The 16,736-nt window shown below is 43.9% G+C and overlaps 1 protein-coding gene across 1 annotated transcript in view; it reads right to left on the minus strand.

Annotated features, from left to right (window-relative positions):
- ice2 (interactor of little elongator complex ELL subunit 2) overlaps positions 1 to 16,736 on the minus strand; it is a 99,584-nt gene that overhangs the window by 77,770 nt on the left and 5,078 nt on the right. The window contains exons 2-5 of the mRNA XM_048617030.1: positions 16,262 to 16,366; positions 9,234 to 9,510; positions 6,314 to 6,433; positions 273 to 407 (exon numbers count right to left, since the gene is read on the minus strand). Of these exons, the coding sequence (XP_048472987.1) occupies positions 273 to 407; positions 6,314 to 6,433; positions 9,234 to 9,510; positions 16,262 to 16,366 (637 nt within the window). The remainder of the gene's footprint in view (positions 1 to 272; positions 408 to 6,313; positions 6,434 to 9,233; positions 9,511 to 16,261; positions 16,367 to 16,736) is intronic.

Below are 16,736 nucleotides of genomic sequence, written 5' to 3' on the forward strand. Positions count from 1 at the left end.
CACCTTGTTGTCTCAGATTCTCCAGCATCTGCAGTTCCTACTATCTCTGATCAAATTAATTCAGGGTTGGTTGAAGATCTGGTGCACATGTCTTGGGACGATTCTGTTGTTTTCTTTCATTCTGTGCTGCAATCCCTCCAAAAGGTAGAACCTTATTGAAGAATTCATTTCTGAGCCCTCTGTTGATCCCTCCGTGCTGGGATGGTCAAGAGGAGCAGCAATAAACGAGAACAAAGCATTAAGCACAATCAGACATTCAGCTCATCTTTTACCAGGCACAACAGCTTCTTTTCCAGTTGAAGAGCCAGATCTGGGATGAATTTCCCTCCCATGATGCTGATCATTTCGGAGACGGTGTAAAGTTCAGGATATTTTTTCACACATTCGTTCTGTGCAATGACAATCTCCTGTAAATAAAGTGCAAGGGTCAATTTTAGCTACGCAGTCTGTCAATTACACAGACACCGCACACCACAAACATGCTTGGCTTCCATATGGACACACACCAGCATATAACAACAGGAGGTGATAGCCTAGTGGTATTGTCGCTGGAGTCTTAATCCAGCGACATAGCTAATGTTCTGGGTTCCCGGATTCGAATTTGAATTCAATTAAAAAAAATCCAGAATTGAGAGACTAATGCTGACCACGAAACCATTGTTGATTGTCAAAAACCCATCTGGTTCACTAATGCCCTTTAGGGAAGGAAACTGCCATCCTTACCCGGTCTGCCTACATGACACACAGCAATGTGGTTGACCCTTAATTGCCCAGAGGGCAGTTAGGGGTGGACAATAAATGCTCCCCTGGCCAGCTACACTCTCATCCCATGAACAAATTTAAAAGAATCATTACATTGTCTTACATTCAAGTGTAATTTGACAACCTCTGAGTTGGAAGTGATCACATTTGTCTAAAGTACCTGTTATACTTGCAACAAGCCCTGTGACCGATCTTTTCAACTTTAAAGGTGTCACTGATCTGCCTGTCACATAACATTAGGACTTACTTAGTTCTGTAAATGAGCGACACTGATAAGAAGGAAGTTCCTGTTAAACCTTTATAATTCACTGGTTAGAGCTCAAATGGGGAACTTTGTTCAATAGATATAGCAGGAACTGTAGATGCTGGAGAATCTGGGATAACAAGGCTGTTCAATGCTGGGACGCCACACTTTAGGAAAGATGTAATGAAACAGGAAGGAGTGCAGAGGACATTTACTGGAATAGTACCAAGGATAAGATTTATACGAAGACATAAGGGAAATTTGGGATCGTTTCCTTGGTGATGCTAAGTAAGAGAGATTAAATCTCTGAGAAATTCTGATTGAGCAATAACTCGTTCCTCTTCAAAAAAATGCATCAGCACTAAAAGTCATTAGTTTAAAACAAGTGTCTAATACCAGAGGGCATGCTTTTAAAGGTGAGAGGAGGAAAGTTCAAAGAAGATGTGAGGGGCAAGTTTTTTTTTTACATGGAGAGTAGTAGGTGCCTCGAAAGTGCTGCCAGGGTAATGGTGGAGGCAGATAATGATAGGGGCTTTTAGTTAAGTACATGAATAAGCAAGGAATAAAAGGATATGGATCAAGGGCAGACAGAAGGGATTAGTTTAATTTGGCATCGTGTTTGGCACCAATTGGGGACCGAAGGGCTGTACTGTTCTATGTTCTAAGCAAAAAAATACTAGAAGGAAGAAAGGTGATATTTCTCCATAGAGAAGGGTGTTAAGATCTGGAACACATCTCCTGAAAAGATGGTGGAGCCAGATTCGACACCAACTTTCAAAAGGCAACTGAACACACATTCAAGGATTAATTTGTAAGGTTATGGGTAGAAAGTGAGGATATGGAATTAATTAGCCTCCTTTTATTCAATAACCTCAGCTGGTGCCGTTGATGTTTGTTTAACAGAGCACACGGAGCTAGAAACTAACACTTTAGGGTGACTTTTAAATCCAAAAACAAGTGGGCTCCGGTTGCTAAAGTGCTAAAAATGTTTAAACTTCAAACTCAATCTCAACCTACATTCTGCCTCCCCACCTCTGGCTTTAACAGAAGCAGGACAAGGGGTGAGAAACTGCTGGGTCACTGAATATATTCAATGGTAAATTTGAGATCAATGAGGGAGTACATTGTCAATGTAGATAACAGACATGAGAAAGAAGTTACTGCCACAACCATAGAGTCATACAGCACAGAAACAGACCCTTCGGTCCAACTCGTCCATGTCGACTAGACATCTTAAATTAATCTAGTCCCATTTGCCAGAATTTGGCCCATATCCCTCTAAACCCTTCCTATTCATGTGCCCATCCAAATTCCTTTTAAATGTTGTAATTGTATCAACGTCCATCACTTCCTCTGGTAGCTCATTCGAAACATAAACCACGCTCTGTGTGAAAACATTACCACTCAGGCCCTTTTTAAATCTTTCCCCTCTCAACTTAAACCTACGCCCTCTAGTTTTGGACTTCCCCACCCTATAAAAAGGACCTTGACTATTCACTCTATCCATGACTCTCATGATTTTATAAACCTCGAAAAGGTCACTACCCAGCCTCCGACGCTCCAGGGAAAAAAGCCCTAGCCTATTCAGCCTCGCCCTTTCACTCAAACTCTCCAGTCCCTGCAAATCTTTTCCGCACGCTCTCAAGTTTAACAACGTTTCCTTATAGAAGGGCAACCAGAATTGTACGCAGTCTTCTAAAAGTGGCCTCACCACTGTCCTGTACAGTCGCAACATGAAGTCCCAACTCCTATACTCAATGTTCTAACCAATGAAGACAAGCGTATCAAACACCTTTTTTCACCACCCTCTCTACCTGCAACTACACTTGCAAGAACCTGCACCCCTGGGATGAATGGGACTCAGGACATAAACAAGAATAATTTTTTTCTAGTTTATGCTGAAGGAGGAGGAACATTACAATAAAACCAAAGGTCTATCTTCTACTGAGTTCATTCTGGGTGGGGAAGTCCGGCCCAGTGTCACATCCTATTCTCTGTGGGATATTCTGGCTGCTCCAGCTGGTCTGAATGACCACGTGCAGGAAGTACTTCTGGCCAGAACAGCTCCAGCTTTCGGAGAGTGAACTTTAGCGAGGGCCGCTGCAATGCATTCACGAGGTTGACAGCATTGTGGATTGTACATTTCAGGACAGGGCCACTCTGCAGCTTCACAAACTGCAAGCAGAGAGGGAGAGGGTGACCATCAGAGAAAAGAGGTGAAGACAGGTACTGACAGAAAACCGCCAAATGCATCTCCGTTCCCCATTCAGGTCATCTCAAGGGCATCTCACTTGCTTGCAAACCATTTTCTGGCTTTGGAAACCAGTGAAAGTGACAGTCCCTCATTGGAGGCCAGGCCCAGCCAAGGCCAAAGGGTGGGTGACCCAGCTGCGCTGGCAGGGCAACAGTGCTAGGGATTTCTTAATTATTGAAGCAGACAGGTGTTTCTTCAGCTGTAGATCCTGCTGAATACAGACTTGGATGCTTGCTGTAGGGCAGCACAGTGGCTCAGTGGTTAGCACTGCTGCCTCACAGTGCCAGGGACCCGGGTTTGATTCCACCCTCGGCTGACTGTCTGTGTGGGTTTCCTCCGGGTGCTCCGGTTTCCTCCCATAGTCCAAAGATGTGCAGATTAGGTAAACTGGCCATGGGAAACATAGGGTTACAGGGATAGGGTGGGGGCAGAATGGGTGTTGGTGGGATGCTCGTTGTATGGTTGGTGTGGACTTGACGGCCTGTGTTCACACTGTAGGGATTCTACGATGCGACTCCAGTGTGACATGTTGCCTCCCTAGAATGTCACACAAGGGCTGCAGGGTATTCTGAAGAGGAAGGCAAACAGCCAGAGAACATGGTCCTTGTGGGAAACCAATGACACAGGAAGTAAGAGCAACAAGATCCTTCAAGACGACTTTAGGGAGTCAGCAGGGCTTCAAATGCAATAACCTCCAGTTAATCAGTGAGTATTGAAAGGGAAGGATAATGCAGATGAATGTGTGGCAGGAGAAACAGTACAGGACTCCGGATTCTTGAGGCACTGGGGCCATTTCTGGTGACCCGTACAAGTTCGAGGGGTACTAGAACTAAGAGATGATAGTTATTGCTCTGACTGGAGGTGTTTGAGTGGGGTGGAGAGGGTTAATTTGGGAGAATGTTTCCATTTGTGGAAGAATTCAAATGCAGGGATCGTAAAGACAAGATAGTTATGAAGAAATCCAATGGGGTAATGAGGAGGTATTTACTCAGTGGTTAGAATGTGAATCTCCCAACCACAGGAGGTAAAACCCTTTCGAAAGGTAAGTCGGTGAATGAAATCCAGTGACACAACAGCTACTGACGACAGAATTTGCTGACATCAATGTAAGAAACGCCAGATTCAGAGGCTTAGGATTTCTTACAGAAATCCATGCCGCGGTGAATGCAATGTTCACCGGCAACACTTTACAATCCACCTCATCAACTCATTTGCTTTCTATTAGATCGCCAAATGCTGATTCAGTCTTCCTCATTCTTTCAATAGCAATAATCCATCACAAAATAGTGGATTTGTGCTTCTGCTCAAAGTGGGGGAAATCAGAGGACTGGGTTACTTTAACAATGTGTAAGTACCTTAAATCTGGGCCTTTTCGATATCCTGCCATCAAGGTCATTGCTCTCACTGGGGAAAGTTTCCTGGCCATAGATCCCCAACAGCTAATGTGTACATTGAGTGACTGCTGGCTAATTAACAGTGCACATCACAAGTTCGAGTAAACCTTCACCCAGTACCCACACAATTTCTGTTCCGTGAGATTTGGGAATTTTTCTGATATCTTTTTCAAACTTCTGCTTTGTCCCAATAATCCCAAGGAACTGGACATCTCTCAGACTACAAGTATTCCCCATAGTTCAGACCAGGATCATGATTTTGGAGAAGATTCTGTTTCCATGCTGTACAACTCTGTGACTCTATGTAAGCTAGGTCAGACTAGTTAAGGATGGGCAGATTTCCTTCCCCTAAAAGGTTAGGGAAAAGGAATAGTTTCACGGTCATCATTTCATACAGTCAAACAGCACAGAAACAGACTTTTCGGTCCAACTCACCCATGCCAACCATGTTCCCAAACTAAAGTAGTCCCATTTGCCTGCACTTGGCCCATATCCCTCTAAACCTTTCCTATTCATATACTTGTCTGAATCTTTTTTAAATGTTGTAACGGTACCTGTATCTACCCTTTCCCCTGGCAGTTCATTCCACACACGAACCACCCTGTGGATCCAATACATTTCTGGTTCTGCAAACAGCTGGAATCATGTGATCATCTACAACTCTGCTGCCTGTGTCTCACATCTAGTCCTCTTCATCCATCTCCCTGATCTTCACTGACAGACTTTGGCTCCTGGGCAACTATTGTCTCAAATTTAAATTTAATATCCCTGTTATAAACTCCCTCCATGGCCTTGTCCATCCCTATCTCTGTCACATACAATCACACCATCCTCTGAAAGGCCTGGACTCCTATGATGAGCTATCAATTCCAGATTTTATGAATTGATCTTAAATTCCACTAGCTGCCATGGTAGGATTTAAACCCAGGTTATAAAGTAGAAGAGAAAGCAATTACTGCACATTTCAATACAGGAGCAGGTATAGATAGCTCAGTATCTGACAATGCTGTAGCTTTAACAGGTTATTTTGTCCTGGTTTCTTTTAAGAGAGAGATTCAACAAGAGATGATGAGCTGGCTAGTTAACACCACTTGAGTAAACAGCTTGGGAGGCCTTCAGTTTTTGTTTAACAGCCTGAATGGGTGAGGCCAGCTCTGTCAGATTAGGATTTCTGGGTTTTTGGTTTTTCAGTAACATCAGAAGCTATTAGGGGTCTCAACAGAGTTGGAAACTTCAGTAAATGCCTCCTGGCTGCTACTCTCTCCAAACGTTCTCTTGATTCTTTTTCCTCCTGGATTGGAGAACTGCATGTCAGAATCTGTGGCTGAATTTTCCTTTTTTGCCAAGGGGTATGTTTGTGGGATGTTACTAAATTGAAACAGTTAATTAGTAATAGTTACTGTATCTATTATTCTGTTAAGTTTTCCAATAGAGTTGTTATTCTAAATTCCTCTTTCTTTGGTTGGATTTCTAAGTACAGTGTTTAAATAAATTGTGTTTTGCTTAATATCGAGTAGTTTGACCAGTCGCAATTCATCTGGATCAGACTCTTCACATTTGCCTTTAAAATAAGAAAAAAAGTTAGGGTCTAGGCTACCTTCTTAACATATTTTGAGGGGGTCTGGTCTAGTCCATAACAAATATCTCCTAGATTGTTACCTCAGAGTAACGGAGAGCATCAGGACAGATGATATTGTAATCGTCAGCGCATATTCTCGCCACATTCTGCAGATATTTCATAAAGTCTGGCAGTTCCTTCCATACAATATTCTTCAGCTCCTGTAACAGATTCCCACACAATTATAGCATTAAATATTCTTAACTGGAGGCAAATCCAGGGCCTCAGTAAATGACCTCGAGAAGGCAACAAGATTGAAGAAGTAAAAACCGAAAGAACTGCGGATGCTACAAATCAGGAAAAAGGAACCAAGTTGCTGGAAAAGCTCAGCAGGTCTGGTAGCATCTGTGAAGGAAAGAACAGAGTTAACGGTTCGGGTCCGGTGACCCTTCTCAGAACTGATGGTGGCTGGGATAACAAGGTGTAGAACTGGATGAACACAGCAGGCCAAGCAGCATCGGACGAAGCAGTTGTTAAGAGGAGCTGCTTGGCCTGCTGTGTTCATCCAGCTCTACACCTTGTTATCTCAGATTCTCCAGCATCTGCAGTTCCTACATTCTCTGTGGCTGGGATAACGTCAGTTTATATGCAGAAAATAGGGAGGGTGGGTGGGGTAGGGAGTAAATGATAGGGTAGGGAGTAAACGATAGGATAGAGCCCAAAGAGAGAGAAGAACAGTTGGACAGACAAAGGATTTGATAACGATCAGGCTGGGAGGGTGAATGGGAGTTATTAATGATTCACAGGTGGTGTGAAATCGCAGACTATGTGAGCCACTAGTCGTTCCCATTAGCAACTATTCACCCTCCCAGCCAAATCGTTATCAAATCCTTTGTCTGTTCTTCTCTCTCTTTGGGCTCTACCCTATCGTTTACTCCCTACCCCACCCATCCTCCCTATTTTCTGCATATAAACTGACGTTATCCCAGCCACCATCAATTCTGAGGAAGGGTTACTGCACCTGAAACGTTAACTTTGATTTTTTTTTTCTTCACACAAGTTGCTAGACTTGCTGAGCTTTTTCAGCAACATTGAGAACAAAGTAGTTAATACTGAGGACGATGACGATGTAACCAGAGCAGATAAACATGTTGAAAATATTGCCAAAGAAATAGGACAGCAATGGGAAAATACACAGAATTACAGCACGGAAACAGGCCATTTAATCCAATTGGTCCACATCAGTATTTATACTCCATATTAACCTCTGCCCACCCTAAGTTACCACAAATATATAGTCAACGAATTTGTTATGTTCAAAACATAGAATCAAAGATCATGATGATACAAAGTGAGAGGAGAAAGTAAGCAGCAAGGGCGTTGCAAAAGGATGTGGATCAGATGAAGCAGACAGGCAAGCTTATGGTCACGACATACAACATGGGAAAAGTAGAATTATCTTCTTTGGCTGGAAAGGAGAACAGCTAAAGAGTTTTAAATGGGAAAAAACTGGGAAACACAAAATTAACATGCAGGTATGCTAAGTAATTATGAAATGGTATGTTAGCTTTAATTACCAAAAGACTGGAATATAAGAGTGAAGAGGTCTTATTATGATTATACAGAGCCTTGGTGATCTCCTCTTCCAAGGAACTATAAGCTTGAACAAGTGTAGTGAAGGGTCAGTGGACGGCTTTCTGGGATGAGGGGATTGTCCTGGGAAGACAGACTGGATAGAAAGTCCTATCATTTCTGCAATTTATAAAAATGAAATATTGTAAATTACTGAGGGGCTGCACAGGGTAGGTTGTTTCCCCTGGCTGGGGAGTCTGGAATAGTCACAATTACCAAATAAAGGGTCAGTCATTTCAGACTGAGAGCAGAAGGACATTCACTCGGAGATTGCATACCTTTGAAATTCCCTACCCCAGAGGATTGTGGAGGATCAGCGGTCCATTGTGTTCAAGACAGAGTCAATAATGTCATACCATGTGGGAAAGTGGAGCTCAGATTGAAGATCAGTGATGATTTCAAGGCAGAGCAAGTGTGAAGGGTTGAAGCTTGGGGACCCTACAGCCCTCCGGACTCAATGTCGAGTTCAATAATTTTAGGGCCTAAACTCTCCCATGTCCTAGCCCCCTACCCCACACACCAGGCCTTGTTATCACACAGTCTGCCATTACACACTATCTATTGTTAGTCACTAACAGTCCCCATTAACAACTACTCACCCTCCCAGCCAGATTGTTATCAACTCCTTTGTCTATTCAACTGCTCTTCTCTCTCTTTGGGCTCTATCCTATCATTTACTCCCTACTATCAGTTCTGAGGAAGGGTCACCGGACCCAAAAAGTTAGCTCTGATTTTCTCTTCACAGATGCTGCCAGACCTGCTGAACTTTTCCAGCAACTTCTGTTTGTGTTTTTGAAGGGTTAAATGGCCAACTCCTGCTTCGAGAAAACCGAGCCACTGTCTTTGTACGTATCGTTAAAGGCCCTGATATGGAGGTGGTGGACAAAATCAGAAGTAGCATGATATCACGTTATAGTCCAAGAGGTTTATTTGAAATCACAAGCTTTCAGGGTGCTGCTCCTTCATCAGGCGAAGTTGTGTGACTTTGATTTTGTAATTAAAGGGGAGGCAAATAAATAAAACAAATAAAGGAAACAAAATGGAGCAGAAATTATAGCATGAAGTTGTGGATCTGAATATGAAATGTTGCAAATTGGCTACATGAAAGATGAGGTGCTGTTCTTCAAGCTTATATTGAGCTCTACAGTGTAAACAGAGAAAGGAACAGAAGATGCTGACAGCACAGGAGACAGCAGGAAAGCCCATGTGAAACTTTATTACTCTAGTTAATTTTAGATACTTTTTTGAGATGCTTGGGAAAGAAATCAATAAAGTGTGTGAGAAGGTGCTCACAATAGAACCCAAAGAAAATTGACAGTAAAGCCAACACACAGAATTTATGATATCCAAAGCCAGATGTCTTAAAATTCACAAGTTCAGCTTACTCACAGAATACTGTGCCAGATGTGTCATCATTTTTCTCGATATCCGCCCAGTCCTTTGCACATTCTTATATTTTTCCATTAACTGCACATAGCTTCGTTGGTCCTTCTCACAGAGGGAGGAGAACCGGGGATAGGGCACCCTGGGTTCAGGCAGTGGAAACGATATCTCCGAAGCTTTGGTGGGCTGATTGGCTGGAGTCGAGGGCTCAGGTTGGGTGTTCGGTTTGGGAGTCTGCTGCGTTTCTGGTGGGCTGGGAGACTTAGCACCTTCCTCTCTTTGCCTGGCAGGAACGTAGAAACAGAGGCCACATTCAGATTTGAATCAAAGTGAGCTGACAGTATAACACAAATCGGGGAGGAGGGGAGGGGTGTTGGGGTGCAAAGAGTCCATACTGACCATGTTCCCAAACTAAACTAGCCCCACCTACTGGCATTCAGCCCATATTCATCCAAACATTTCCTACTCATGTACTTATCCAAATGTCTTTTAAATGCTCTAACTCTACCCACACCCACCACTGCCTCTGGAAGTTCATTCCACACACAAACCACTGTGTAAAAAAAAAACTGCCCCAATATCTTTTTTAAATCTTTTGCCTCTCACCTTAAAAATATGCCCCCAAGACTTGATTTCCCCCATCCTAGGGAATAGGCACCTGCCATTCATCTTATCTATACCTCTCATGATTTTATAAACCTCTACAAGGTCACCCCTCAACCTCTGACACTCCAGTGGAGAGAGTCCTGGTCTATAGGTCTGTGGGCGGTACGGTGGTTCAGTGGTTAGCACTGCTGCCTCACAGCGCCAGGGACCTGGGTTCGATTCCACCCTCGGGTGACTGTCTGCAGGGAGTTTGCACATTCTCCCCATGTCTGCGTGGGTTTCCTCTGGGTTCTTTCCACAGTCCAAAGATGTGCAGTTAGGTGCACTGGCCATGCTAAATTATTCCAGAGTGTCCAGGGATGTGCCGGCTAGGTGGATTCGGTATGGGAAATGCAGGGATACTAGGATAGGAGGGTGGGTCTGATGGCATGTCTTTTGGAGGGTTGGTGTGAACTCGATGGGGTGAACAGCCTGCTTCCACACCGTAGGGATTCCACGATTCTATCCACCCTCTCCTTTGAACACAAACCATCCATTTCCAGCAACATCCCGGTAAATCTCCTCTGAACCTTCTCCAGCTTAATAATATCCTTCCTATAACAGGGCAACTAGAACTGGACACAGTACTCCAGAAGAGGCCTCACCATTATGTTGTACAACCTCAACATGACATCGCAACTCCTATACTAAAAGGATTCAGAAATGATGCTAAACACTTTCTTAACCATCCTGTCCGACATATAGCTGTAATCCTCCCAAACATTTAGTCCGTTTAATCTCTATTCCATTGATCACAAAGGTGGCTGCCATACAAATCCAACTTGGCTTCTCACTGTTGCTGAAGTTACAGTAAATCCAGAGGCAGGGTCCACAATAAGGCTTTCCCAAAGTGGGGCTCATGAGATCTAGAGGCAGGTGTAGCTGATTTCCAACCTAGTGAACAGTAAGACAACTTCAAATCCTTTCACTTCAATTTTTGTACAGTGGACATAACCTCAAAGCCCAGCTCCTGCAGCAATAACAACAGATGGCTTTTTCTTTTCTAAAAAAAACCTCACCACTCTCTCTTTTCCGCATCCCCTCCTCTTTCAGTGCCACTCGCCAGAACCCCTTACAGTTCTCGAGGAGGGAGCGAACACAACTTTTCAGCCTTGAAATGGGGTCAGGGTAGGAGCCCCTGGTCTACAGGATGGAGACTGTAGTCATTGGAACAGGGTCAGTCAGGTGGACCTCAAAATGGGAGATCCCTGATTGGATCAGGTTACCAGCCCCAGGCAGGAGGCTCGTTCTATGAGGTCCACCGGGCAGACCTTGTTACAATCACTGTAGACACACACACACTGCTTTGTGTTGTAGTCAAACAGTGGAAAAAAGTCTGACTCTGCAAGGCCTCAGTACGTTGTAAAGAGAATATAAAAATGCACTCAAACTATTCGTGGCAGTCAGAGTTAGGCTGTGAGCAACAGAGGGGCAAACTCTGCCTCCACTGAAACAGAAGTCAATAATCTATTCAAAAAATCCCCCCAAAGAACTGCATATTGTGGAGATCTGAAACAAAACAGAAATTGCTGGATAAACAAGGCAGGTCTGGCAGCCATCTGCGTGCAGAAAGAAACAGAGCCACTGCACAATCGGATGCTTCAAGTTAACGAGAAGGTAACAGAGACAACAAGGTGCAGGGCTGGATGAACACAGCAGGCCAAGCAGCATCATAGGAGCAGATACTGCTTTCCTCACAAGCAACAACCTCCCTCAGAAATGTGCTGTACAGACACATGCAGTGTCCGAGAGAGCTCTGACCCAGAGGTCGAGTGCACATAAAGATCGCACAAACACAGAAACAATACGAAGATGTGCTGTCTTAGTGAAGTTGGTTAAGGGATAAATATTTGCCAGGACCCCATAAGGAACTCCCTCACCCCACATCATCATAATGCGATTATTCAGGCACAACTTATATAAATGATTTAGATGTGAACATAGGAGGTATGGTTAGTAAGTTTGCAGATGACACCAAAATTGGCGGTGTAGTGGACAGCGAAGAAGGTTACCTCAGAGTACCACGGGATCTTGATCAGATGGGCCAAGGAGTGGCAGATGGAGTTTAATTTACATAAATGTGAGGTTCTACATTTTGGAAATGCAAATCGGGGCAAGACTTATACACTTAATGTGTATAACGTAACACAAGGTCCTGAGAAGTGTTGTTGAATAAAGAGACATTGGAGTGCAGGTTTATAGTTCCTTGAAAGTGGAGTTGCAGGTAGATAGGAAAGGATAGTGATGAAGGCATTTGGTATGCTTTCCTTTATTGATAGTGCGAGTGTAGGAATTGGGAGGTTATGTTGCAGCCATACAGGAATACTGCGTGCAATTCTGGACTCCCTGCTAATAGGAAGGATGTTGTGAAACTTGAAAAGGTTCAGAAAAGATTTATGAGGATGTTGCCAGGGTTGGAGAGTTTCAGCTATAGGGAGAGGCTGAATAGGCTGGGGCTATTTTCGTCAGAGTGTTAGAGACTGAGGGGCGACCTTAGAGAGGTTTATAAAATCATGAGGGGCATGGATACAGTACATAGGAAAGGTCTTTACCCCAGGGTAGGGGACCCCAAAATTAGAGGGCACAGGTTTAAGGTGCGAGGGGAAAGATTTAAAAGGGATCTAAGGGGCAATTTTTTCATGTCGAGAGTGGTGCGCGTGTGGAATGAGCTGCCAGAAGAAGTGGTGGAGCCTGATACAATTACAACATTTAAAAGGCATCTAGATGGGTATATGGATAGGAAGGGTTAGAGGGATATGGGCCAAATGCTAACAGATAGAGCTAGATTTATATCTGACATCTAGTCAGCACTGACAAGTTGGACCAACTCTATAACTAAGAGGAAAGATAGGGTCTCAATTTAGTGTCCTGGCTAAAAGAAAATAGTTTTTTGTTAAGCACTTGTTCCTACATCTTCCCCCAACGCAATCCCACCTCCCCCCCAGGTCCCGGTGACGGGCTTCTGACCCAGAGGTGGAGACGTTATCCAACAGTTGTCAAGACCTCACACCAGCAAAAGTGTAGCACTTAGACCATAAGAAATAAGAGTAGGCCATTCAGCCCCTCGAGCCTGCGCCACCATTCAATGAGATCATGGCTGATCCAACATTCCTCACGTCTGCTTTCCTGCCCTTTCTCCTTGATTCCCTGATTGATCAAGAATCTATTGATCTCATCCTTAAACACACAAGCACCCTGCCCCCACAGCTCTCTTCCAAAGGCTCTCAACCCACTGAGAGAAGAAATTCGTCCTCATCTCAGTCTTAAACTGGTGCCTCTTTATTCTGACACTGTGTCCTCTGGTCTTAGACTCCCCAAGGAGGGAAAAAATCCTCTCAATATTTACCTTGTCAAATCCCTTAAGATTTCTATATTTTTCAATGAGATTATTTGTCATTCTTCTAAACTCCAGTGAGTAGTGTCCCAACCTGTTTAACAAAAACAGAAGTTGCTGGAAAAGCTCAGCAGATCTGGCAGCATCTTTGAAGGGAAATCACAGTTAACATTTCAGGTCCAGTGACCCTTCCTCAGAACTGATGTTGTTGATTGTTTGGAAATTGTTGACTTACATGCAGAAGATAGGGTGTGGGGTGTGGGGTGGGGGGAGTAAACAATAGGTGGGGATAGAGCCCAAAGGGAAAGAAGAACAGTTGGACAGACAAGGGATTGGATAACAATCTGGCTAGGAGAGTGAATAGCTGTTAATGGAGGATACCCAAACAGTCCCTCCATACAGAAACCATTCTAACAAACTGTCTCTGAACTGCCCCCAGTGGAATGCTTAATTACAGGAATCAAAACTGCTTTACAGTGCTCCAGATGTGGTCTCACCAGCACCTTGTAGAGTTGTAGTAAGACTTCTCTACTCTTATACTCTTCGGTTAGCATCAGCCTGTATTTTTTGTTCACGTCTCTGGATTGGCCTGAAATCTACAAATGATTCAGTACCGAGAGTGTTACCGCTGTCCAATGGCTGACAGCCCTGCTTCTAATAATTATATTTAGTCTCAGTCAACATGAAGCAGTTAAACAGGCCTAAGGCAATAGAATAAACGCAAACAGTGGACTCAACCTACACACCTGCCTTTCAGACAGAGCCAGGAACAGGCAGAGAAATTATTTAAACATTCAGCTATGATCTGTCAAGCATCCCCACTCACAGTGTTCACATTAAAGGTTGAGAGCTTGGTTTTTCAATGGCTGGCACAGTGTTACAATCAGAAATATCGAAGCCAGGAGCAAGAAAACGCTATTCAGCCTATCAAGCCCATTCTACCATTCAACATGATCATGGTTGATCCTCGATCTCAACTCCTATTCTCTCCGCATACTCCTTGATACCTCTGGCCTCTAGAAATCTATTTCTTAGAGTCATACAGCACGGAAACAAAGCTTCGTCCAACTAGTCCACGCTGACCATGTTCCCAAACTAAACTAGCCCCCCTGCCCACGTTTGGTCCATATCCTTCCAAACTTTCTTATTCATGTGCTTATCTAAAATGTCTTTTAAATGTTGTAACGTCACCTGCATCAACTCTCTGTAAAAAAAAAAGTTGCCCCTCGTGTCCTTTTTAAAGATTTCTCTTCTCAGTTTAAAAATATGCCCCCTAGTTTTGAACTCTCTTACATTAGGGAAAAGACCTTATCCATGCCCCTCATGATTTTATAAACCTCTATAACCCCTCAGCCTCCTACACTCTGGTGAAAAAGGTCCCAGCCTTTCCAATCTGCACACAGTACTCCAGAAGAGGTCACATCAACGTCCTGTATAACCTTAACATGACATCTCAATGCCTACACTGAAAGGTCTGAGCAATGAAGGCACGTGTGCTAAACGTTTTCTTAACCACACTGTCTACTTGTGATTTCAAACAATTGTGTACCTGAACCCCTAGGTCTCTCTGTTTCACAACACTACCCAAGGACCTAACATTAATTGTATAAGTCCAGCCTTTCTTAATTTTACCAAAATGCAATTCCTCATATTTATCCAAATTAAAATCCATCTGCCACTCCTCAGCCCATTGACCCAATTGATCAAGATCAGTCACAGCCATTTGTGGTAGGAAATTCCACTGTTTTAACCTGCTCTGAGTAAAGAAATTTCTCCTTACCCCATGGCTAACCCACACAGTCTCAACATCCCTGGACACTATCGGGCATGTTGCAAGGTCAATCCACCTAACCTGCACATCTTTGGACTGTCAGAGGAAACTGGAGCACCCGGAGGAAATGCACACAGGCACGGGGAGAGCGTACAAACTCCACACAGACAGTTGCCTGAGGCTGGAATTGAACCTGGGTCTGGGGTGCTGTGAGCAGCGCTAACCACTGTGCCACCCATTATTTGATGATTCAAATCATAATCCCTACTAACCTACCATCCACTCCCGCTCACTAGCCACTGCTGCTGTTCTCATCTCAACTAGGTGCAAAAAGTGATTAGTGAGACAAACATTCAGTTCAGCTTATCAATGATCATGGTTAATCTATGACCAACCTGCCATTGCTGTTAACACCTCTGTTAAAAATAACTATCAATCACAGAGTTAAAACCAACAACTGATCTAGCATCAATTGTCATTTGCATAAGACAATTCCAACTCAAAACATATTTTTGAGATTAGAATTGCACTTTTACATCATTCTTTAAAGATTTTGCTCTGAAGTTTAGACAATGCCCCTCTTCCTACCAGCAGGAATGCAGTAGGGAGACCGCAATATCTTTAAAAAATTGACCAAATCGCACCTGAATCTTTTACATTCCAGTGAACACAACCCGAGTTTGTGGACTCTTTCTTCGTAACTTAACTCTGTGTACATTTACTAGAATGATGCCCAATGTCCTCCCTCAGCAAATATCTCCACCCTTCGCTGTGATGCCCAAGAACTGCTCAGCGTTCTCCAAGTGGCACCTATCCAGGATTTTGTAAGTTTTATCGATAGATTCCTAACCAATCTGTTCAGAGGCGTTATTACACAATTCTAGAGCAGGTGGGACGTGAACTCAGACCTGTTTGTCCAGAGGAAAGGGCACTACTACAGTGCCTCAAGAGCCCTTGTAACCAGGGTTTTGTACAGCTGAATACTGGGTTGTATTCCATTCGTCTAGTTATTAAATCTGGCTTCTCATTTGTGTTTTGGACCATTTTGTGCATCTGTTCATAATATTTTAATCATTTTATGCCTGGATCCTCAAGATTTCCACTGATTCTAGTTTGTCACCATTCAGAAAGTGTCCTGTTCTACCCAGTTTAGATCCAAAATCAACAACCTCAGATTTACCACATGTGTCTCCATTCAGTTTACAGTTGAAAGGAGATCTAAATGGCAGTATGTGTTGCAGAAGAATGATTACACAGGGAAGGCAGTGTTAAATGTTCCAGCACCTGCTAACTAAAGCCCATAACTCACTGAGAGTTGGGGCCATGGAGTAGCGAGTGTACATCTCATGCGTGAAGAATTCCTGGAGTCCATTCCTGGCCTCCACATCCCTGCGTAAACAAACAAAATGGAAAAGGTGGAGTCAGTGGCAGCAGAAAGACCCAGAATTTATAGAAATTTCTCAACATCCACGACCAGTGTGTTACTATTTAATCCACATTCGCCTCCGCCACCACCACTACCACCACCACTTCCTCATTTCCCACTCTCAGTCACCCATCCCTACTCTGTCACTACTCCCCAAAATCCCCACCCACACCCACCCATTTCCCACTCCCCTGATTCCTTCCCCCACTCCCTCTCCCCTCCTCCATCCCATTCCCTTTCCCCAATTCCACCATGCCCTGCCCCAACCCTCCCCCAAACCCCTCTCCCTCCCCTATCCTTCCTCCCACCCCTCTCCCCCACACCCCTTCCTTC

Source organism: Rhincodon typus, chromosome 36 (assembly GCF_021869965.1).
Source record: "Rhincodon typus isolate 14 chromosome 36, sRhiTyp1.1, whole genome shotgun sequence".
NCBI classification, from domain to species: Eukaryota; Metazoa; Chordata; class Chondrichthyes; order Orectolobiformes; family Rhincodontidae; genus Rhincodon; species Rhincodon typus.